The sequence below is a fragment of the Aythya fuligula genome, chromosome 4 (assembly GCF_009819795.1).
Source record: "Aythya fuligula isolate bAytFul2 chromosome 4, bAytFul2.pri, whole genome shotgun sequence".
NCBI lineage: Eukaryota > Metazoa > Chordata > Aves > Anseriformes > Anatidae > Aythya > Aythya fuligula.
The window spans coordinates 58,592,511-58,616,845 of record NC_045562.1 but is presented as its reverse complement, the minus strand read 5'-3'; the positions used below and the strand labels follow the sequence as shown (position 1 = coordinate 58,616,845).

The 24,335-nt window shown below is 39.5% G+C and overlaps 1 protein-coding gene across 2 annotated transcripts in view; it reads right to left on the bottom strand.

Moving 5' to 3' along the window:
* Window positions 1–8,785: 8,785 nt before the first annotated feature.
* The window catches only part of PPARGC1A (PPARG coactivator 1 alpha), a 350,611-nt gene continuing 335,061 nt past the window's right edge, over window positions 8,786–24,335 (bottom strand). For both annotated transcript variants that reach the window (XM_032186510.1, XM_032186512.1), the window contains exons 8-13: window positions 22,810–23,722; window positions 22,152–22,256; window positions 21,897–22,017; window positions 12,813–12,934; window positions 12,307–12,458; window positions 8,786–9,390 (exon numbers count right to left, since the gene is read on the bottom strand). In XM_032186510.1, coding sequence (XP_032042401.1) covers window positions 9,287–9,390; window positions 12,307–12,458; window positions 12,813–12,934; window positions 21,897–22,017; window positions 22,152–22,256; window positions 22,810–23,722 — 1,517 coding nt within the window. In that variant the 3' untranslated portion in view covers window positions 8,786–9,286. The remainder of the gene's footprint in view (window positions 9,391–12,306; window positions 12,459–12,812; window positions 12,935–21,896; window positions 22,018–22,151; window positions 22,257–22,809; window positions 23,723–24,335) is intronic.

The window sequence follows — 24,335 nt, the reverse complement described above, 5'->3', positions numbered from 1 at the left end:
AGTAGCAATCCATACCACATAAGCAAAGTCCACGCCATTTATAGGAAAATGTTGTTTTTTAGGGTAGCTGATCTTCTACCAGAGTTATGCTGATGTATAAATAGTACCAAAATGTTTTGTCCTTAAGACAATAATGAACAAAGTGACTAGTTTGAATAAAAGATGCCAAGGAGCTCCCAGACATTGAGACAGGCAACAGTACCATAGGCGTGTCCAAACTGTGGTTCTCAAACCACACATGTCCTCACCTGGTCAAATGTGGCTTTTGCGCCCAAACCATCTTACCTGACTGAATCAGCACAATGCTTTCATGGGGCTGCTGGACAATCCAGGTCATGACATAAGGAAAGAAAACATCAGCTGCTGCAGCCACCTTTGCCAGGTTGTTGTGGGACGTGGGGACTTCCCGTCCTCCCCAGAGCAAGAGAAGGTCCACTGCCTCCCAAGCCCTGTGACACATTTCTGGCAGCTCAAACTTCTGCAGCTCAGAGGTTGAAGAGCTTGGCCATTAGGTCTTAGTGGCACACAAGCAGGTTTAAAGAACTACACATATCCTGCCTAGTGAGCCCAATGCCTCCTGCTGAGAACAGGCAGGCCTAGATGTCACTGCTCTGCCATTAATGCTGCCAATGGTGGTCCCACCACTGCTGGGATAGTCTTGGCTATTTTTTTTTTTTTTTTTTGGGGGGGGGGGGGGGAGGAGGGGGAGGCAGGAACAAAGAACGACTAGATCTTTTTCCTCTGTTATGGCTCTGAAAAGTTATGGCTGTAGGTTTTAGAACCGTACTTCTAAATGCCCTTCTTCCTTTGACCACATAATGAAGTGCAAATGTGCTGTGGGAGCTGGATTCCCTGCTCACCCTTCGCAGGTCAGGTAGGTATGAGCACACGCAGATATGCTCACTGCATCCTGCAGGTGAGCTCCTCATCTCGCAGCAAGGAGTTGCCTCCCACCTTTCCGCTAAGAGTTTGGACGTGCTGCAGCAAAGTATCCCATGCACACAGCCATCACACAGTGGGAGCTAAGTCCCTCCCAGAGTTTGCCAGCACTCTGCAATGGGAAAGGGTGCAAAGCCGCTTCTCAATGTTGGTAAAGCAGCCATCATCTTATTTTCATCCAAAATGTCAGCATTGCAGAAGGAGCAATGGCAGTACTGCAGCAATGCAGTGAAGTTTTGTACCCTCTGGCAAACAGGACACATAAATAAATGGGTTTCTATCTAAATTCCATTGTGTGCAGATTTGTACCAAAGAATTGTTGTGATGTGCATCATTATGTCTCATTATGTGATTGCAAGTAACCTTTTGTGTAGCAGACACAATCCACGTAACATGCTGTGTGACCAGTTTACAAAACCAGGCTCCTTCAGAAGGGCGAGTAATTAATCATTATTCAGCGATAGCACTCACCACTCCACTACTTGCTGGCAGGAGTGTGTAACTGAGGGCATGCTTAGCTACCACAATAAATTATTCATGCAATAAAAAACTACAGTTATCTGAGGTATTGTTACAATAAATGGTTAAAAAAAGAAAAGAAAGCACTCCATAAGTTTTCAAGTGTGTGGTAGTGTTTGTTTTTTTTTTTCTTTTTTAAATTTACTGCCAACACATTGCATGAATAAGCATAGTCCTGAGTTGCAAATGCGCTAGGAAAGAATTAGTATAAGGCACCAATGTGCGTTTTTCATAATGCCAAAGTCAATAATCCGAGGACAACGAGAAGATCTCTCGAATGCCTTCCCTTGAAGGTATAGCGCAGTAACTTTATGGCCGTAATAATTTTATTACTTTATCAAGCACTAATTTAATAGAGAATGAAATGCACATTGTCAAAAATAAATTGTAGCAAATATTTTATTCGATTAAGAGTTGTAATAGTAATTTACATATTGTGCTCGTTAGGACATGGTTTTCTCCATACTTAGTTTAGGCTTCCATTTACACTACATCTATCATGACGCAAATTAGGCACATGAGATTATTTACATTTGATCACTGTCCACTATTTACACAAACCGGGGTTAATGCAAAAGGCTGATGAGGGTTGGACTTCAGTCTCTGATTTAAGAGAGACTGGAATTTTACCCCAGCTTTCTGTTCAGCTGCCTTTATCACAGTGCTTTGCAGTTCCTCTCAACCAGCAAATACAGTAAGAAAACAGTCCGTATACGCAAACACTTCTATCATATTGTACTTCACCGTGTATGCCTTCCAAAAAGATAAATTTCATTTCAGGTCTCACCATGTAGAAAAGCTGTGCATGTAACTATTCTAACCAAAGACATGAGTGAAATTTCTTTATAATTGTTTTTATGTCAGTCTATTTTTCCCAATTAATGCCTCTTGAATCTGGAAGGATATCTTAACTCATCAGGTGCAGTCACGTCATTAAAGTGATATATATATTTAAACACAGAATCAGAAATTCCTTTGTAAAACTCTGATTTCAGAATCATAGGTTCCTTTCATGTTGAAAGGAAGCTGCAATCATTCAGAGGACACTCAAAAGCTAACCATGTTTTGAGGAACATATTTCCAGCTTCAGAAGAAATATTTGTAACTTTACCAAAATTTGTCATTGAAAAAAAACAAAACCTTTCATTTTGCATTGGGTTCATAGGCTGCTATGATTTTGGGTTGAGGCTGTTTGAAAAAGCATCGGTCTAGGGATAAACACTGATGAAGTGCAACATTTACAAGTTATATATGTATTCCATTCAGATGCAGTTTTTATAAGTGCATCATGCAGACACCAGCCATTCAGAAGAGCACATTATGCATCAAATGATTCGTTTGATTTACCTTTTTTTTTTTTTTTTTTTTTTCAGAATAGTCTGAGGAGAGCACAGTGACAGGAAGTGCAAAGAGCAAAAACCCACTTCCTCTCGCTGAGGATTTCATTTTCTCCTTTGCTGAGAAGCCTAGTTTCCTTTGTCCCAAAGTATTAGCAAATAGACCAGTTCCCAATGAAGACAGGCTGCCCTATGTCTATCAATAGAATCTATATAGAATCTTTTCCCTTAGGGATTAATTCAACTTTTGATTCAATCTTTCTGAGCTTTAAATTATGATGTTACAAACCTCCAAGGAACTACTGTACTATTTGTGACCTTCTTTATTACTTTCTGCTGTTTGATAAAGTAGAGAAAATTGATTTATAGTTTAGTTTGCTTGTGAACAAGGAATATCAATGGTGAGAGTGGGATTTGTGAAAAAGCAAGAAAAGTTATATTGGTTAAAGTTTAATGTAGCAGTTTATTAATTAATGGTGAAGGACAATAGAATAACTGCAGTTTAATCTTGAATGAGATTCTGGAAGTGGAATGTGAAATAATACTTAGGAAGTCATCTTGCTGGAGTTGTATTTAAATTTTTCAAAACTTTCTCTCCAAGGAAGAATTTTGTCCACAGTTTCCATTTTTCTTCCCTAAACCTTCACCCATTTATCACCTATTGGGTGTTTTTGTGTTTTTTGAAAGCATTAAAGGTTAAAGGTGGTAGGCAAGGCTGAAGTTTTCCAAATAGAGCCTAAAATTAGGCTTTGGTGTCTGTTTTTGGATTCTTAGGCCCCAATCCAGGAGTCTATTTTTATTCAAAGCAGCAGAGCACTTGACTTCAATGGATCTAAAAACACTCATGCTTAAGTGCTTTGCTGAATCAGGATGGACTTAAGCACAAATGTAAATGCTGTGCTGAATTGGGGCTCTAAATATGTGGCTTGATTTTAAAAGTGCTGAGAGCCGGCAGGTCTAATTGAAGTCAATGGGAGCAGCAAGATGCTCAGCATTTTTGAAAATCAGGCCACTCACTGAGGTGCCTGAATTTGATTTCAGGTGTTCAGCTCACAGAGTTCACTGTGGGAGAAAATGTTAACCCAGGGGAACAAGCGATGGAAAGGATGATTTCTTAATAAATGAGATCCTGATTTTATGCAATAAACCTTAATATAAAATGAGGGGATGGGGGAGCGGAAGGGGAAGAAATATTTTTCTGGAAATCTAATTCAGTAGTTTTTGCAAGCATCAAAGTGCTTTGCAAAAATATGAAATGAATAAACAAATCAAATTAAAAGCTGAAAAATATCAGGCTGAATTCATGCCTTGTGTAACTGCAGGAACATTGATGAAGTGCATCAGGAATAGATGTAACCCACTTCATTTTGAGCATTAATTTGATCAGAACAGTGAGGAAACAACACAAATCCCATCTAGAAAAGAACTTCACTCTGAAAGAACTGTGAGCACCAAGCATAAGATTTCTGATCTGTAAATGGTAAAAATGCAAAATGTAAGCACCACAGCTTCTCCTCCCTGCTGTGGGAGTTAGTGAAGCTCATGTGAGTGCATGACAGATTTACTCCTTTTGTAGTCTTTGAGGAAGAGGAAGTTAAGAGAACATGGGGAAGAAAATGCAATGGAGGGGACAGGAAGAGCAGTGGGGAATGTTTAGGGTCAGTAGTAAATCATGGTGAGGAAGAGCCTGCTCTGCCCAAAGGCGCCTTGCCCCCAGCCCTCATGCTCCAACGCAAAGGGCTGGTTTCATCAAGACCACAGTTGAGAGTTTCATGGCATGCTTTGCAAGTGAAAAGTATAGAGTATAAAATGAACAGCAAGGTTACGAACAGAGATGAGGTGGAGGCTAGTCAGAAAGGCAATTTTTAGAAATGAATTTAGCAGTTTCAAAACCTAGAGGAACTACTCTAGATAAAGACTACCAGCTGCATAGGCTTTGCTAGCTCACATCATGCTGCAGATACCCTCCGTAGCACACTGTCAAGGTGGGGATACTCGTGGCCCAAGTACAGCAGGGTCAGCTCTCTCCTAGTGCTGTGTTGATTTAAAAGGCCTACACGGTAGGCCGACAGTGGTATTTTGGCTACCTGTGAATAAGCCTGTGCAAAACTGACAAAAACAATTCCCCTGCCTTTTTATCCACATGTAAATGAAAGGACTGTGAATACCGTTTGTGCCGCTCCACAGAGCTGCTGCCAGCCCAGTGACAATGGCGGCGTGGAAGGCCGCCATGCCGCATGCTGTCCTGTCCAGGAAGGGTGCCCAACCTGTCTGATCCTCCTAGCCCGTCTGCTGAGACAGAGGTGCTGATGAATGTCATGATTGCATTTTTTCTTAGCAAAGGTACTTAACTTTTCAGAATGGAAGACACCAGCCATGTTGGACTTGTCAGCCCCTGACAGCACAGGTTGGACCCAAACATGGCCATGCAGAAACACCCTTGCGTTCCCCACCCTCTGGTAACTCGAGCCAGTAACTCTTAACACACCACTGAGCATTTTTCAAAAGTTCTCCCACAAAGTTTCTGTTAGCCCCTCAACAGCCTCAAGTACTTGTGGCCAAAAGGCAGGCAGCACCTTTCTAATATTAAATTATTAAAACTAGTGGGTCCATCCCCTGCCCAAAGTGCAGTAATGTGGGCATGACCTGGGCTATTTGAAATCAACTGTGACCATTAGGAAGAGTAATGGAAAACCCAGTCCATGACCAATCGCAGGGGGGACTTTCACTTTTGATAAAAAAGAGAAACAGAAGTGGATTTGAAACATTCGTTTCCCTTTATTTGCTCAGTGAGGCTGATGTGTACTGCACATTAAAAAAAAAAATCACAGGAATTTTCATACAATGAATTAAACCACAAAATTACATGTAGAATTGGCAGGTGGAAAATAGCCCAGCATGGGCTTAACTAATAGCTCACTTTCCCTGTTCAGCATAGTCCAACCAATAGCTTTACATGTTCACCTACTGTACAAATTTTACAGTAGCTCCATCAGGTCAGTGGTTCACATTATTGAAAATGTCTGTCACATAGGTACAAATTTAGAATCATCACATCATATTACATGGCTATTCTAGGTCAGTATAGATCAGATCTTATACTACAGTGATTGAAGTTCTCATTACAGCCATCAAAAAGGACACATAATCATTACCTACTGTAAGCTTACATCTTAAGGGATCAGAAGAAGGTGTGTGTTTTCTTTTTCTTTTCTTTTTTCCTTTTTTTTTTTTTTTTTCAACTGACCCAAGTATTATACCCCAGAGGCACAAACTTTCTTCTTGATGCTGCTTTTGGTGATGGCAGCCCAACTGCTTTTCAGAGCAGTTCAGCACAGATATTTTTCCTCAATTTAAGGCTCCCTCTGTTTGGATTTGGATCATTTTACCTTATGTAGGAATTACTTTGTTATAGCTCCAGAAAAGACCATAGTTTCTAAGTACCAGTTCTGTTACCTGTATTGCAGATGTGGTACTTACCACAGCATGAAAGCAACAGTACAATCTTCATCTAAAAGACATACAGAGCTATGCTGCAATTTGCCTCCAGTGACAATGTGGCACATGTGCTAATTTGAAATGTTCTGGGGTGGGAGAGAAAAGGAAACACTGAGTTTATATTTTGATGGGTTACCTACTACAGTGTCTACAAAGGATACAAATAGCTTTATTCAGCAATCCTAGCTCTACATTAATTTCGTATGTAATCTGTAAATCCACAGAGGAAAGCCATCTTCAAGATAAGAATGCTTGCCAGGCCAGTGAAAAAAAAAAATTGACTCATGACATTATGCCTGCTTGATGGAAAATAAACAGCCCACCCCCTCCTCCCACCCCAAAAAATCCCCACCAATTTATTCATGTCAGCAATGTAGGGCAAAAGAGAATGTATTTTAAATTTAATCACATAAATTTAAAGGCAAAATAGGTAATGCGTCTGGTCCTTGAACACATAATATGATATACTAAATATTGATTTCTTAAAAATAATTTATTGCTTTTAATATTTTTCTTTACAACAGAAGATACTCAAAATCCAGAAAGGAAAATTGTAAACTTTTAGTTTGGCATTCACACAAAGTTAAAATACCTGCATTTTTAACCTACAGAGCAACAACGAGAATTATGCAGATTAAAGAATGTTACAGTTGTAACACAGAACCTCTGAAAAAGTTCTTTTCTTTTTTTCTTTTTTCTTTTTTTATTGCTATCTATCTACTGAGAAATAAGAAGCCAAAAAATCAAGCAAGCATCCAACAGGATAGACAGTGGAATCTCTCAGAACACAATATGCTGGTGATAAAATGAATGCAGCCATCAAAATCAACTGCACTGGCATGGGGGTGGAATCAGTTTTCTAAGATTGGGAGTGGGAAAGGAGATTAAATAGTTAGGTGTGCCATACCTTTAAGAGGAGTCATGAATGCCAAACAGTAATAGAATACCAAATCTATACATTCGCAAGCAAATTCCAAACTTTGCTGATTCAGTCTAGAGACTCCAAGTTCAGATGAAATTCTGATGCTCAGAATAGTAGTAGTTTACTGTTGTGTTTTCTTTTTTTTTCTTTCCTGAAGTTTATATTTAATTTAGCAGAAGCAATGTCATCAGCAACAATGTCATGGGCACATCTGAGGCCATGCTAGTGCATAGTAAAAAAAGAAGAAGAAAAAAAAAACAACAACAACAAAAAACCACTGCTTCTGCAAAAGCTGAATTTCCAAACAAAGCACTTACTCCAAACTGACAACCGTCATGCATCCTAGGTATAAAATTTCCACTGGCCTTTTATTATTTTAGTCATCTCATAATTTATAATAAATAGGATAATCTTAACTGATAAATATGTCTCTTTAGTAAACAAAGGAATGAAGGATCAGTATTTATACAGGATGCATAACTGTAAAAAATATAGATAAATACCATCATTAAACTCTGCCAATGAAAAGATTACTGGCTTCAACAACAGTGTTTAGACACAGAATTACTGTAAAAATCATACTGTACTTAGTACCTCAGCATATTTTTATCAAATTAAAATCACAAAAATTAAAACAAAATAGCATTTTAAAAAGATTTTTGACCTCTAGTTCCAAAACTACTGTTGATACATAAAATAAAAACATTTCTTAATGATTACCCATTTGAGAGACTTTACATAAAATTATGGTATCTCCTAGAAAAATTTAGATGAGAAAATTTCATTTCCCTAACAAATTCAGTGTATAAAACTGCAAAAGAAAATCAAGCCATGAGAAAAATGTGGAAAAATACTGCAGAAGTGGTTAATACCTTTTGGGCTAGGATAAGTGGTGACAAAGTTCTTACATAAGCTCACCAAAGGAGGGATGAATGTGTGTAAAGCATTTTTGCACTCAGACACACACACACGCGCACACCCTCACCCACACGCTTTTCTCTCTTTTTTTTTTTTACAATCAAATATATATAAGCGTTAAGTTCAGCTTTCTACATATGTTAGTGTACAATAATTGTTTCACCTCATATAATTACATTTGAGTATTCTTGATTAAGAAAAATTCAGCAGTTTTTGAAAAGAAGGCTGCATTTACAGTGCATAGCTGTAACAAAAAAAAACATTGTCATACAGTATGTACATAAATAAAAATACTCCATTTAACATCTGTAAATACTCAACTGCTTTAGAGAATGTAGCAAATAAACTATCTGTGCACACACCCAGATAGTTATATCCAACTCTCATTAATAATGTAACACCACGTCCACTCATTAGAATAAATCGCTGAACAAGCTGCACATTTGACCATTAACAAGGCTTTGAAAACTTTGCTGTGGAAGATCAACGTTGTAGACATTTACATGGGTGTCAGAATTAAAAGATGAAACTTCAAAATGTTAGGGAAGCTTTAGCCTTTCATTTTCTCTTCTTCAAGAAAAAAAAAAAAAGAAAGAAAAAAAAAAACAGAAAAGAGAAGAAAAATCTTAAAACAAAACTAACACACATTGCAGACTTCTGGGACCTGTGGTTTCTTCTGGATTGTCATATTATCACTGTGTTGTGAGAAGAAGCTTCATTTTAAAAAAAAATGCAGTGTCTGATTCTCAGACATCAGCAGCCATAGTTCTCAAATTTGTTTTCTTTTAATTTGTTTGTGTTTTGTTAAAATGCACTATGTACACATTTTGAAGTTCTATGTTGTAAGTGTATCTCTGTGGAACTGCTGCCATGACATGTGGTTTGCCCTCGACTGCACGAGGACCGCTGGGCTCCCCCACCACCGGTCACCCGCGAAAGCAAAGCTGACACCCATGGACACGCGTGTGCTTGCTGGATAGCCATTCCGCCTCCTCACTTCTCGAGCAGCTGTGTTCATGTAAACCATGGTTTAGAACAGAGAGTGTAAAGTAGGAGAAATTCCTAAGTATGACTTTTTAATTGTCCATTATTGAAGGACGTGATGTCCGTGAGGTATTCGCCATCCCTCCGTTTTCCTCTGGTGTGATGCATGTTACCTGCGCAGGCTCCGCTGTGCCTCTTTAAGTAAACTATCAAAATCCATGGAGTCATACTTGCTTTTAGTGGAAGCAGGATCAAAATCATCTGAGTTTGAATCTGAAACCCAAAGAGATGCAAGTTTAGTTAAGAGGCATAAAGTGCTGGTGAGAGCCTACATTATTTTTTTGTATGGTAGCACGAACAAAGCACTGCAGAAACCATCTAATTGCCATTATTAGACCTTTGTGGGAACAGTATGCTTACAGCCCAGAAATGGCCATCAGAGAAGCTTTAGGTATGGACAGAGCTTTCTGATAAGTATCAAGACCTAAAAAATGTAGTACATCTCCCACATAGGGTGAGAGAACTATAAAGAGCTTCTCTAAGGACTGAACACTGCTACACTGCTATGCAGAGGTCTCTCACTAGTCTCAGAATGGTTGAGGTTGGAAAGGACCTCTGGAGATCATCAGTCCAAAACTAGTCCAGGTAATCTTGACAGGTGCTTTACCAAAAACTCCACCATGGTTTTGCAAGACGCAATACCCCTAACTTACTTCTCCCAAGAGAGGTGATAGCAGCGGCTGTGCAGAAAGCCAGCACAGGCTGCGGGGTGACACGCAAGGGACACTGCTGCTCCTGGCTGACCTGGTGCAGGGCCTAATGCATATCACTACACCTCTCTCAATCTTTCTTTTCGCTTCTGCTCTGATTGTTTTGGTTTGCTTGTTCAGCAAACCAAACAACTGAGGGCAAAGTCTCCACGCTGCTGTACAAGCAATCTCAGGTGGCATCCCCAGATCTTTGTAACATAAGTGTAACAGCAAGAATAGTGGTTCAGACCCTGTGGAATGTGTGTTTTAGGTGGGATCTATAATACCTGCTCCAGTGTTGATAGTTGTTTAGACAGACATCAGTCTGTTCCTCGAGCAGAGGAGGGATGGTACCTTTGTGGCCATATAGTTCCACTACAGCAATTATTGATGTGACTGCAAGCACTGAATTTCCTTTTGGAGTAATTCCTGCTCAACACTGGCTCTCCCTGGTACCTATGTCACAGTTCCTTTATGAGAGTGCCCTTTTCTTGCCATTTCTTGTGTTGAATTAATCAGAACTCCCCATCTACCACTATAAGACACACTGTGAATTAAATGTTCATTACAAGTTTTGTTAAGACAATATCTTCTCACTGAGGAGAGGTGTTAAACTTCTGACTACTATTTTCAAGTGTTTTCTTTCTTCTATACTCAACCCAAGGCTGATTAATTCTCTCCATCCTCATACTAGCTCATGAATTTTAAAGTTCATCCTGCCTATGTAGCTCTATCAGATACTCCGTGAAATACAGAGAATGCAGTCTGAAGTAGAGAAGCTCAAGCTGTCAGCAGGACAAAGTGAAAATACTCTGCTCAGAGATTCTCTGGGAATCCCACTCACTCTGGAAAGATCTGCCAGGGAATACTCCCAGTGATGAATAATGTTCCAAAAGGGTTTCCTTCAGACAACTTATTTTAAACCCCAGATTTTCTGAGATACAGAGACTACCCTGGCTTCCACTGCTGAAGATAAGTCAAATCAAGTCAAGACTTCAATCTGTTTTTACTGTTTTTATCAGCCTGCATTTCGACAAATGCCTTGCTACCTTTTATATTTTCAGCATCAACCTTATATCTCTTCAGTAGTCAATTGCCTTTTCTTAGCTTTACATTATCTGTTTAGCCACTGAAGTGAATTATAGCATATTCATTGTGAACAATGTGTATCATCTTTATCATTTATTCTGAAAAGACATCAATTGGTTTGAAAAAATGTATTTGTATTCACTTCCTTCATTGTACAAAGCCAAGGGCAGCAGATACAAAATTTCATTAGCACTGTGTTACAGGGTTATGCAGAGATTTTAATGACTGTGGTCATTTATTCATAAAAAACACAATATCTGATTAATATAGATTCAACGGCAAATTGTCCCTTGCTATTTTATTCAGAAAAGAGCACCCCCCACACTTTTAGACTATTTATATAGGTATCAGGACAGCTTTAACATTTAATGAACACTTTACAAGGTAATTAAATAAGAGGTAAGTTTACAATACAATTTCACAGAGGATGTTTTGGAAGTCTGAGTGGTCTCTTTGTGCACATACATAACAACAGTATTCCTCTAAGACTCTGAACACCTCCAAATATCCTTTCAAGGGGAAGTATCACACACAGAACATAGGGCAGAACCACACATTTAAGCCCAAACAGAACTGGGGGAGATGCAGGTGAGTTATCACTGTTGGTGTGCACATTTGGGACTGGAGATTAGTGTGCACACTGTCCCCCATCAGTGGGACACCAAACACCAGGGCTTGGCTTTTTGCCAAGCTCTCCACTGGCTGGACCCTCTCACGTCATGACTGGAAGTCACTGAAAAGAGACACATTCATAGACAGATGGTTATGGAGAATGTGGGAGCCACCAGTTGAGACCTGTGTCCTTTGCTATACTATGGGTCAAACTTGGTCATGAACCCTTCTAGCTTTCAAACCTAATCAACTATGAACCACATTTAAGGAGTGTCTCTGGCAAGTTCTACAGCACAATTCACAGCAAAGTTAAGAATCATAGCGATTTTTTGGGGAGATGAGGCATCTACTTGATGCTGTTTAGGGGTCATTTAAATAAATCAAGAATTAGACCCAAGAAGCCATTGTTCAGCAAAGGATAATAAACCAGCAAGTTTCTGCAGTGTTATCATTTCAGCATGGCAATGTACTATTGAATACTGGGCATTTGTTTTTATAATGATGGAAATGAGCTTAAAAAAATATTTCACAGTCTGAAATATCTGGAAAAAGTCAACTCAATGTAGAGTTCAGATTAGTAAACTTTTAAACTTCTTGCAGCAAGCAAAAAAAAACATCTTCTTTAAACTCCTCACACCATTTAAATACAAGCAGCAAACAAAAACCAAGCAAACCTTAATTTCTCCTGAAGTATGAGGTACCAGTTACGTACTTTAATTCACTAGAACAAAATACCTACCTAGGTCTGCATAGTTAGACTTGCAAAATTGCTTGCGTCCACAAAAGTACAGCTCAAAGTCAGGTTCATTTGACCTGCGTAAAGTGTATCCATTCTCAAGAGCAGCAAAGGCATCACAAGTGTAGCGGTAGGTGATGAAACCATAGCTGTCTCTGTAATTGAAAAATACAGTTGTGAAGGAAAGCTAAGAAGAGTTAACACACATTAGCGTAACCCCTTCCTGAAAGCAAGAACTTGCAGGAGATCCAGCAATGGAAATGCCAGAAGTACAACATCCATTTATCAGCATGATTGTCCTGTCAGGCAGCTAAATACTTATTTCTGGGACAGGAAATCTCAACTAGCAAGATTAATAAATAAGGATGAAAGAAAATAAATAAGGTTTTGAACTCAGCATGTCATCTGTCACAGTACTTACATTGGTAACTCCCATACCAGTAATCTCACTGCCATAATTTTTTACATATGGCAGCTCCCAAACAAGAAGTAATCTCAAAAGTTCTCACCCATCATCCTGCAAATTTACTGTGCACTCCTCGATTTCACCAAAAACTTCAAACCGGTCCCTCAGTTCTGTTCGGGTTGTGTCAGGTCTGATTTTACTCACATAAATCACACGACGTTCTTCCTGTTGATAAAGAGCAACAGGGAACACATATTTTTACCGAATGTGTAATACAGATGAACATACACATACATACATATACACACACGGATGTGAAAAGGATGCATAATTATAGTAGAAGTCACTTGTGGAAGACCTACTGCATCTTGCTAGTGAGTGAAATAGTTCTCTCCTGGAAAGCATTTGAAGTATTTAAATGATGCCAGCTTTGCCAGGTGACATACTCCTGGAAGGTTTTGCTGTGTTCTGCTACACACTGATAGACCCTTCTTATCCTATTGCATCTTCTTCCCTCCCAGTCTTCTCACCACTTGCCCTTTAAGACTGCAAACTTCAGAACCAGGGACTCCCCTTCTCTTGCAATATGTACAACAATGGGCAAAAGCCATCTTAGTTGTGGAGTACTATGAAGTAACACAGTAACTGCATAAATGTACCATGAACATTGACAAAATGGGTTATAAACGTAACATTATAAGTTCATATGACTCATTAGCTGACTCATCCTGCAATTGGCAGTTCCATCACAATCCGTACCTTAAATAGAGGGAACACTGCTAGGAGTCCAGAGGATGACTTTTATTAAAATAAATACTGTGGAGAAGGGAGAAAAATAATATAATATGTGTCCTGTGGCCACCATTACCTTTCTTAGGAAAAAGAACCTGACTGAATTCCCTGTTTTTACAGCTTTTCCTGTTCCTTTGCATATTCCTTTGACACTTGGAGCAAAACAACACAGATATTTTCAAAACAATCAAGTTGTGGTCATATCATTCCTTCCTGAGTGAAAATGCTCAGCAGAATGACAGAGAGACTAGGAAACCCTGGAAGAGTTGCTTTGTGAATATTTGGATTAGCACTTTACCAAGGCCAAAGCCATTCAGTGAGTTCAAGAAAAGAAAAAAAAAAAAAAAAAAGGCAAAAGGAGATCTTCAAACCACTGACCTTAAGGTAATCAGGGCAAATAAGAATTGGCTACAGATGGGCTGGGTGTTCAGCCCTCCAGTCTCTGATTGCCTCTGGCCTGAAGAACCCTGTCCCTGTTGGCCTCCTGCTCATTCCCTGCACTCACCCACACATTTGTCCCCTAAGTTGTTCCACCACCAAATTCTCAGCTGGTGTAAAGCTGTCAGTTAGTGGAGCAATGTCAGTTTAAACCATCAACTCAGGCACCTGAGACTTGCATAGAATTTAGGTGCCAAATTCCAAAGGAGCTATACTGACTGCTGAGAATTCAGGACTATCTTAACCTGGAGGTGCCTAAAGGCTAATGGCACCTCAACTCTGCAATGCTAAAGGCTCTAGGGACCTAAATATAGACTTGCATTCCTGCTCAGTAACATCCTGGCCTGAAGAGAAAGGTAGCTTGCAGTCTTACAGTTCAGATATAGCACAAAATGTATGTTTTCCAAGAGTCCCCACAGAGGCATAAGGTACCAGTCATTCTTGGGAGACAGTCAATAGTCACACCTTAGACTGCAAGACTGAGGTCAGACCAAAATACATGTGGAAACACATATAGTCCTGATGCCTCTTCTTTACTTGTCCAAGCACATATTTGAGATAAAGGGACCATCAGAACTGTTGTTATGGGCATATGAAACCTTGGCTCCCTGTTCCCAGGACAGCACTCTGCTCCCAGAACCTGTTTAATGCATGTTTAATGCAAAATAAATAAATTCCTGCAGTTGGAAGATGAAACTAATATACCTTCCTCCCAAGAGAAACTCCTCCCTAGCATACCAAGTCAACTATTTTTGCTTACTCTTTTCTTGGCCCCACAAATCTTAGGGGCCTGAATCCAGTCCATCTAAGCTCCTGTGAACGAAAGATAAAAGATCAAGCCCTAGCAAACAGATCCAAGAATCAAATGCATTCACTTCTTGGACAAAAGCCCTACCCACTAAAGTATAGCACAAAAAGTGTCCACTGCAACCACCTAGGTCCGTTATAGCTCCTTGGTCAGCCCAGTGGAGACCCTGACTGCTCTACCAAAGTACGTATATGCTCTCCTTAACCAATGTGATCAGGGAAGTATCAGATTTAGGTGCTTGAAACTACTACTTTTATTGAATATACAAGGAACCAAGGTGACAGGCTTAATACTCCTCAATCACCCTGCTGGGACAGACACTTCTTTTAAAATGCTATGCCCTCTAAAGTTCATGGTCTAAAAGCTGCTCTTGCTCTTTGCCATTGCACTACAGCCTGGAAAAGCTAGCACGGCTAAAAGAAGGGCAAGTGTACTCACAGGTGGCCGTAAATTTATGAAGGAGGGGTACTTTACAGACAGCTGCTGCTTTTTAGCTCTGTCTGTACCCTGTCCCAGTCCAGAGCCCTGACTCTCCTGACGGGAGAATGAATGAGGGAATGCAGACAGCACGCAACAGAAATCTGCATTTCTTCCATTTTCCCCATTCTAATTCTGCTTAGTTTCAGTATGGTTGGGTGCCATAAACTTCAAAACCAGGAAAATCTGCATATGCACAGTAATTACTTTTCAGACTGTTTTACCAATCAAGGATTTAACCGCATTGAAACACTTGATAAGAAACAATTCCATTGATACTTGCTATTGAACCTAAATGACTGACCAGATGGAGCAGAACATAACATAGCAGACTGTCTAATATACTTTAGCTGAGATAATACATCTCAACTGAAAAAACATAATGTTTCACTCACTGACATGGAGATTGTTATATTACAGTGTGATGGAAATAACTATTGCACGCTCTTCCATAAGACTGTGCATGCCTGTGCAATTTTTCCTTCTTTTATCCCTCTAATAACTTTTATATATCTAATATCCCTTTAAGACAACTGTAATAAAACAAAAGTGAACAATTAAAAAAAAAAGCCTGTTAAACTATCATTAAGGGAATAAGTTAAACCTGCAAAATTAAGGAAATTCAAATTTAAAGCTGAAATGCACCATATGTCCTCCAGTGTGCACACATGAGGAGATGTTCATTCAAGTATTTTTTTAAGCAGAGAGCGATGATGGTATAAGATATTAGAGAACACAGGCTCTGTACAGCACTGTCTTTGTCTTGGTTAATTTCAGTTTATTTAAAGCAATTATGAAAAAAAGTGTATTTGTATTCACAGAGACACCTGACTTTTATTCTCATTAATAATAAGAGCTATAGAAGCCTAACAAGATTACAACATACCTCTAAATGTTAAAGACCTTTATTTTATCGTAAGTTACATGTATACGTCTGTATGTGCATATTAAGTATGCTTTTTACTGCACTTGTTAGAGGAGATGATATACGACTTGGGAACCTAGAGGACTGCAGAGAAAAGCTTTTGTTATCAATTTAATGTGGGCAGAGGGAACCCGCAGGAAACTCCACATGATAGCATTTGTATTTCCCTCCCAAAAATGCAGATGATTTACTTTGCAACATAAGCTTTAAGCATATGTAGTTCCTGCAGTACCTGCTTTGCCAGGTAAACAAAGGAAAAAAAAAGAGCCTGGCCAGCTTCCCCAAGCCCAATATCTGTCTTCTTCTGCTCTATCTAAAGCTCCTTCTTCTTAATTTTGCTCTTTCTTCCTGGCAGTAAGAACACTTGAATAGTCAGATGTGGCAGACAGTCTCAGACTGAAAAGCAGTGTTTCAAGTCTCAAATGAAAATACTAAAGCATTAGCATGCCTAAACTGGAGAAAATACCAGGATATAGTAGTTTTAAGGATACAAACCCCTCAAAACATTCTCTGATGCTAAGGATTTTTTTTGTCTTGCAAAAGGTTCCTCCAAAATTCTATTTTATTTTCCCTTCCTCATGCTTCATCTTTACTTTCACAAAAGCCCAGACTAATAGACGTTATTAGTATTCACGTGTTATTTATACCAGGCTTCTTCACCCAACATTTGTTTCCTTTGCATGCCTCTCCTCGCCGCACCCTGGGATGCTGCTAAGCCGGCTCTGTGGAAAGTGCAGGCAACCACTCCAGAGGTGACACCACACTGTGCTGCTGTCCTCATTCTCCCTGCCACCTTTTGTCTGCACATTTCTGGTGCATACCTAGTTTCCCAAGAGCCAGATAATGCTCTGTGTGAAGCTGAGAGAAAAAAATCAGGGGTTATTTTGAAGCTGAGGTCTGCCACAGGCTTGTCAAAGGCTCTGCTGCTTCCTCCAGCATGAGTGCCTGGCTGGGTGTAAGCCCCCCTGCCCGTGTTGCCTTCCATGCCCGGTGCCTCATCTCCTCGTTCAGTACAAAGCAATGAAGATGTTCATCCTTATAGCTGGAGGTCAAAAACATTTTCAAAGTGCAATGGGAGTGGGCAGAGTTTAAAAAAGAAATGCTATGAATGGAAGAGCCAGTAAAACTTTAGATTTTGACATGCTAAGAAGAAAAAATTGCTTTAGATTCTGTATTAAAGAAGAATTGAGGACTATGTATGACCTGTGTACAAGTACGAATGGCAAAAGGAGGAAAAAAATTGGAAAAGGAAGAAAGAACAGTGTATGATATTCTCAAATATTGCTGTGGTGGCTGAGGATTGAAAAAGTTCTGCCACTCTCCCATGGTGACTGATCAAAAAATAGTGATAAATCAGTAAAACTCAAGATTTAGATAATTCATTTGATACATTTTCAGCAACTCATACAGCAAAGGTAGAATGCCTCTGATCAGAGCCATCAGATGAGCAACGACAAAAAGATCCAACTAAATTACCAATGTGCATTGGCTCCTTCATTAGTGGGAACTGACTCCATTAGAGGCTGAGTCTGGTTTTAGACATCAGAGAACCCAAGCACTCATTTAGGAAACCACCTTTCTCCTGCTTTCCTGTTGTAGAGCAATTTATTTTCTTTGAAACCATGTCTTTCTTTCCACTGCAGTGGCCTCACAGAGCATTTATCTTCTTGCATCTGTAGGCTCTCTGGGACAGGGACTCTTGATACTTGCCTCATGTAGGCTGTCAGCACTTAGAAATGAAAAACAGTAGTGCTAATAGGAATTTCCTATGCAGGTACAAAAGCGGATTTTGTTATACCTCCTGGCAGCAGCCAGTCCCCGCAGTAAATGAAGCTATAGGGAGGATGGGACACTAAGTCAGTAGCACAGCCATAGAGGCAGAGCAGCGCAGGTTCAACACCCCAGGCTATGCGTCCATCTAACCTTCCAGCCCTGATGCACCACTTCAGTGGGGAACCAAAAACTCCTTTAACCAAAGTGCTTCAGTGCCCGAGGAGCACTCTGGGTGTGCTCCACCAGCCTTGCAGCTCTGCCATGCTTTCAGGCTCACTGAGCTCTGCTCCCAGTGCTCACAGACCCTACACCACTGAGCTGTTGCAGTGCTTTGGTGAGTTACAGCACTCACTGTAACCTCTCTCGAAATTGCTACTAACCCACTAACTCCACTCAAGCATTGTTGCCTGCTTGTCAGACTCCAGAATTGAAATGTGCTAACTGTATTTCTGAAGCCATGCCTTGGAAAATATTTGCTGCATGGTCTAATGAGCTGCTGCAGCAAAAGCCTGCATACCTCGGAAATTTCGTGGGGTGTATAGGAAGAAAAAAAGCAGTCCTCAGTCTTCTTGGCAAATCACTGTGATCTGCCTTGGCTACGGGTTGGATCCCAATTTCTACAAAGCCCTGAGTAGCCTGTCCTGTCCCACAGTTGTTTCTGGAGTTTCGTGATGAATAAATGTGTCTCTGCTATGACCTGGTTAGTGAGTCTTGGTGGCAAACCGGCCTTCTCTTCAGTGAGTACCCGTTCCAAAATGAAATGGGGACCCAGTGAAACAAGTGATGCCAACATCAAACTAAATTATGCTAAATCTGTTTCATTAGCATCACGATCAAAAATATAAATAAATGAATGACAAAAATATTCTGACTTTCTAACTCAGAAATGACTTGCGACATATTGAAGAAATGACATATTTTTCAGGTGCAACTGCCCAAAGTTAAGACCCTAATCCACAGAAAAGACACTGAATCTCCAGTCACGGGGGAAGGGAAGATAGAGAAGAAAAGAAAGAAAAGTACCACAGAACCTCTTGAAGTCATATAGCTGCAAGTCCAGATATGACTTCAGGAATCCATATAGGGAAATGCTAGCCCAGGCTTTCAGCTGATCTGAAGCAACTGCAGCAAATGTGTTGTGTGCACGACTGAACGGGCAGCCATTTAAACACGCCTTTGCCTGGTAGCATGAACACACGCTTCTAAAACAAGCCTCTCCAGCAGTCTGCCAACATGCCTTCGCATCTGCCAAAATACAAGCTGCTTGCACAATCAGAGGGCACTGCTACACATATGGTTTTGACAGATTAAAATATGTGATTTTTTTTTTCTCATTTCTTTTTCCTCAGTTTCACACTCTTGTTGTCACATTGAGACTAATTCTAGATATTGAACCAATAAGACCTGATGGCTTCTAGTTCAGTCATGATTTCTGTTCCCTTCGCTTTGTGCATCTTTTCTACAACTAACTCCTGAGATCTTAGGCATGGTGCTATCTCATGAAGAAAAGCCACCTTCCCAATTTGTAACAAACACCTGAGGCATTAGTACTGACCAAACCTTGGGGTGCTCTGTTAACACTGTTTGGAGGTATGTGGTCTTGTTCTTGCAGCATAAGGATGAACTAGAAAGAAAGGAAAAAAAATCTCCAATGCAGAATTTAGTGGAAATCTGAACTTATCAAACTGTAGAAAGAGTTCAAGGAAAGAGAGAAGGGTTTCTTGCAGCTGAACAGTAAATGAGATGAACACCTCAAGAAAGAAAGAGTGGCACAGAGGAGACCCATAACCAAAAGCAGTAAGAAAGGGGACAGAGAATGCTGGACAAAAATAGCACCTTTGTTAAATTAGTACACATTTTATCACTGATTTCATAGGATCTAGTCTTCCTTTTCTCTGATGTCTCCTAACCAACATTGATTTGCACAGGGAATAAACTGGCATTATTCAATACAGATTTTTAAAGTAAAAGTGCTGATAGACTTTGGAGAAAGGAGTTAGTACAACTTCATCTACATCTCATGCAGCTCTTACACAGGTGACTGGATTTCAAGTTTTTTTCTGTTCTATTTATTGATATTTTATAAATATATGATTTGCCACCCCATTAGACCATTTCAGTTCTAATTTATTTATGTTTATTAATACACAATTTCATTAATGAAGTTAATTAACATGACAATGCTCACTTTAGAAGAGAAAATAAATTCATCCTTGGTTTAGAAGAGCCTAAAATTCTTAACATAGAGGAAGTTATGGTGCAGCCTAACTATAGCTTTTAAAGTTTCTTTTCTTTCCTACCTTTTTCTTGATTAGCTAATAGCCAAAAATTTGCTGTTTTAAACTAAATCAAATTTTCTACTTTTCAGCAGGATTCAGGTTTATTTATGCCAGTAAGGTATAGTAATTGAAAAGTAGTAAGATACATGCATGACAGAGGTCTACTTGAATATCTAATTTGTCTTAGATTTAAGAGAGAACAGCCAGTGTAAGTTACTATTGCTGGGAGTTAGTGTTCATCTCTAAGCAGATGGAAACTAGATATTTTAAAACTAACAGCAACAATTGACTTAAATATAGCCCTTTCTGAAGCCATGCAAAATCCTTCCATTGCCTTCCCTGAGTTTTAGATCAGAACATGTTATGGCGCTATATTCATAGCTTTACAAAATACAGGTATCGAACACATTTTGTGGATAGGACACCTGATGCAGAGAAAGCGAAATCATTTGATCAAGCGCACTAAGAACAATGGTAGCAGAGACAAAACTCACAAACTAAAGGTGCCTATTCCCTCCCTGAACTTCTTGTTGCCATAGACTACACAAGTCTCTGTCACCTCTGTGCACTCCCAGGTCTGTTGGTGTATTTGGAGAAATGCTGCAGAGTGTGTGACATATCACCTTTTTACTACAAAGTCCACTAAAGTGCACTGGGAAGAGACTATTCATTTGGTGAGCTTTGGACAGAATACTAAGAAGAAATGTGGGAACAAAAGATGAAGTATCCCAGTCTGCACCAGTTCATGGAGGAGTAAGAGGATGGCCAGAGCAGCAGTAAAGGGAGCCCCCAGAAGGGCTTAACAAGGGGAATTCAGACTTACAGCAGCTCCCAATTTATCAAAACCCATCATGCAGTTGCCAATAGGGAACTAAAAAGGGGCAAAAGCCACCTGTCCATTTAGTAGCATTCTTCTGTCATACTGCTACAACAGCCATGGGAGTTGCTGTGCTCCCATGGGTATTTCCTTTGCCTCAGGTATTTTCAGTCTTTTGCATAGAACATTGATGAACAAAATAATTAAATAACATATATTCATTATGAAAGGGCCAGTATTAATGACATTTTAAAATGGTGTCACGAATATTCAGACTATTTATTTTGGTAAAAATAACTTAGAAATAACTGTGTCATAGGCAGAAAAGAAAAATAAATCGTGCCTTTGGACCTCTGTTTCAAATTCTTTATACCCTCTGTATAGACAATTACAGCTACTACAACTGTGGAGTGATCAGTACGTAAGCTGACTGACTCTTTATAATGCTTCCACAAAGAACACAAAAGAAACAGAAACTAGAACTTGACTACTGACACTCTGGTAAGTGACCATATATTATAAGCTGTAGGGTTCACTGATAGATCAGTATAAGGAATAGGCTGGGTCATATTTAATTCCTTTGTTGTCTGGGAATGAAATCTTTTTCTAGAAAATCATTTTTTTTTTCCTGATGAGTAACTTGGAGAGTTGCAATTTACAAAACCTGAAAAAATTAGTAGTGTATAAGCAAAACACAAACATTATGAAAATACATATTTGCCTAAAGTTCAAAATGCTAAGAAATACACATATGCACATTTTTGTATTTTGTTTCATTATAAAGAAGAAAGAGAATAAAGTCTCAGTTCTAGCTTTAGAAATCTACAAAAAGAAACAGAAACCTATTTCAAAATGAAAGTTATCTTCACAATGCTTACAATTGCTTTTTGCCTCTGTCTCTCTCTTTGTTTGGCCCTTTCAGATTCCCGTTTTTCATACTCTTTGCGGTATTCTTCCCTCTTCAGCCTTTCATGCTGATATTCCTCATAGCTGTCATATCTAGGAAACATAACTTAGTCATTAAATCAAGCACCTGCATTTGTTAATGTAAATTTAGTAATACAATTTCTGGAATGCTTCATTATCTCTTGACAACTCCGAAAAGCAAACCAAATGTGCACTAAATGCACTACCTGGGTCTGCGACTGTACGGTGATCTGGATCGCGATCTTGCACGTAAGGGAGAACTTCTGTATGCTCGGTGTCTGCAGTGGCTGGACTCATAACAGTGACAAGATCTGCAGGAAGAAAAAACATTTACCTCTGTCATTCACTTTGAATCTATTTACACCATTTTCTCCTCAGCTACCTCTTACCTGACTACAATTCTTCTATGCTACCAGTGAAAATTTCCAGTGGCAGTTTGTGATCTCCTAGTCAACTAAGGGGCCTCAAGTGATTTTGCCCCTTTCTGTAATGTTCCTTATTGAGGCTAACACAGAGCAGAGTCAGCCACTGTCAACTTCATCTGATAGGGACTGCAGTTAGATTGCCACCGGGCAGCTTGCAGATAATGGGAAAGGTTAGTTGGGTACATCTCTCACCAATTGCTCTGCCTCTGACCTGACTGGCTCCACTCAGAAAGGTAAATTTAGCAAATTCAAGGATAATGGCAACAAGTGTTTCTGTAGCAATCCTGTAACCTTCAGAGTTAATCAGTTCAGGGGCAATAAAAAGAGTTGCACTGGATTATTTCTTTCTTTTTTAATTTCTTTCCTTCAAGTCACTCTGTTTTTGCTGTTTTCCTTCTTACTACCTACAATAATGATATATGAATTTGCTGCACTGTACCTTGAAGAGGATCTACTACAGGGTGACCTTGATCTCGATCGGGAATATGGAGAACGGGAACAAGACCTGCGTTGAGGAAAGGACCTTGATCTAGAGCGTGTCCTTTGGGATCTTTGAGAAAATAAGGATTTGGGTGGAGACACTGAATCTCTGCATGGAGAGTTAAAAGAAGAGCAAGAAGGCGATACATCAAATAATGAATAGGCTTGTGTCCCATCCCAAGGGTAGCATAGTTTATCACTTTCATCTTCACTGTCATCAAAGAGACCATCCATTGCTAGTCCTGAATTTATAAACATAGGTAGTTTGGAAAATTGTTCATTACTGTAATCACTGTCCCTTAGTTCACTGGTCTTATCTGCTTCTTCATCAAAAACAGCTTGGCTGGGGTGACCAAAATGCTTATTCAGTTCAGCCCGAATTTCCTGGTCTTGGAGCTGTTTTCTGTTATTACTGAGGCATCCCTGCTGACTTGTCTGTAAAGTCTCTTTCTTGAAATACTGGTCTTGTTCTATAGAAGAACAAATCTGACACTGCCACCCAGGTGAAGAATCCTTAAATTCTAGTTGTCTGGAGTCCTGAAGTTCCTGGGATATTTTAATGTGTATTTCCGATTTTGAATTCACAGATTGACAGTAGTCATGGTCACCAAACAGCCGCAAACTGGGCCGTTTTGTCTTTCTCTCCTCATGTCCACTGGACGGTACTGTAGTCTTGCTAAGCTGTGCATACAGCTCAGACTGTTCTGGACCCTTCTTGATCGGGTTGTTTCCTTGAGAACCGGAAGACTCACTATAGCGGGGCTTTTTTGAAGGTGGTACAACAGTCTTGCATGATGACTTCGGCTTAGGTGAAGTCCTAAAAGGATTATCCTGGTTGGCTTTATGAGGAGGGGTTGTAGGTGGAGTTAGGCCTAAGGGAAAAAAAGAAAAAAAGAAGGAATAGAATATTTCTAAGCACACAAAGTTCATTACAAGGCATACACATTACAATACGTTAAAAAGCGAGACCTGTTCTACGTCAACTTAATATAATACAACTATTACTGGGAGCGAGAGTATATAGAGTTTGAGACACCAAAGTTCTGTGACAACAATAGCAACAATACTAATGCATTGCCATTAATCTTCAACATTATTTCTGCCCCTCCCCTTCCTCCATGATACCCGCCTCTTTCTCTGTAGATTCTGTCAGAAAAGATCAAGAGATAAAAATCAAAAGACTTTTTTGATAAAAATCAAAAAGATTTTGACATAAAAATGAAAAGTCAAAAGACTGGCACTGTCAAAAACCTACAGAAATTAGCAGATAAAAACCTGAATAAAGGAAGTCCAAAAAAAATAAACGAGCGCTACCAAGCAACCTCTGTGGTACACAGAAACTTGAATGCAAGGAAAGTACGGGCAAGTCTACAACTTGACTGCAATGACTCTTTGTCTCCACAGTTCATTAACTTAGTAAACCATTGCTAATGTATGTATAATACATTCTTGTAAGCATAACTAATACATTTTGCATGAAATGTG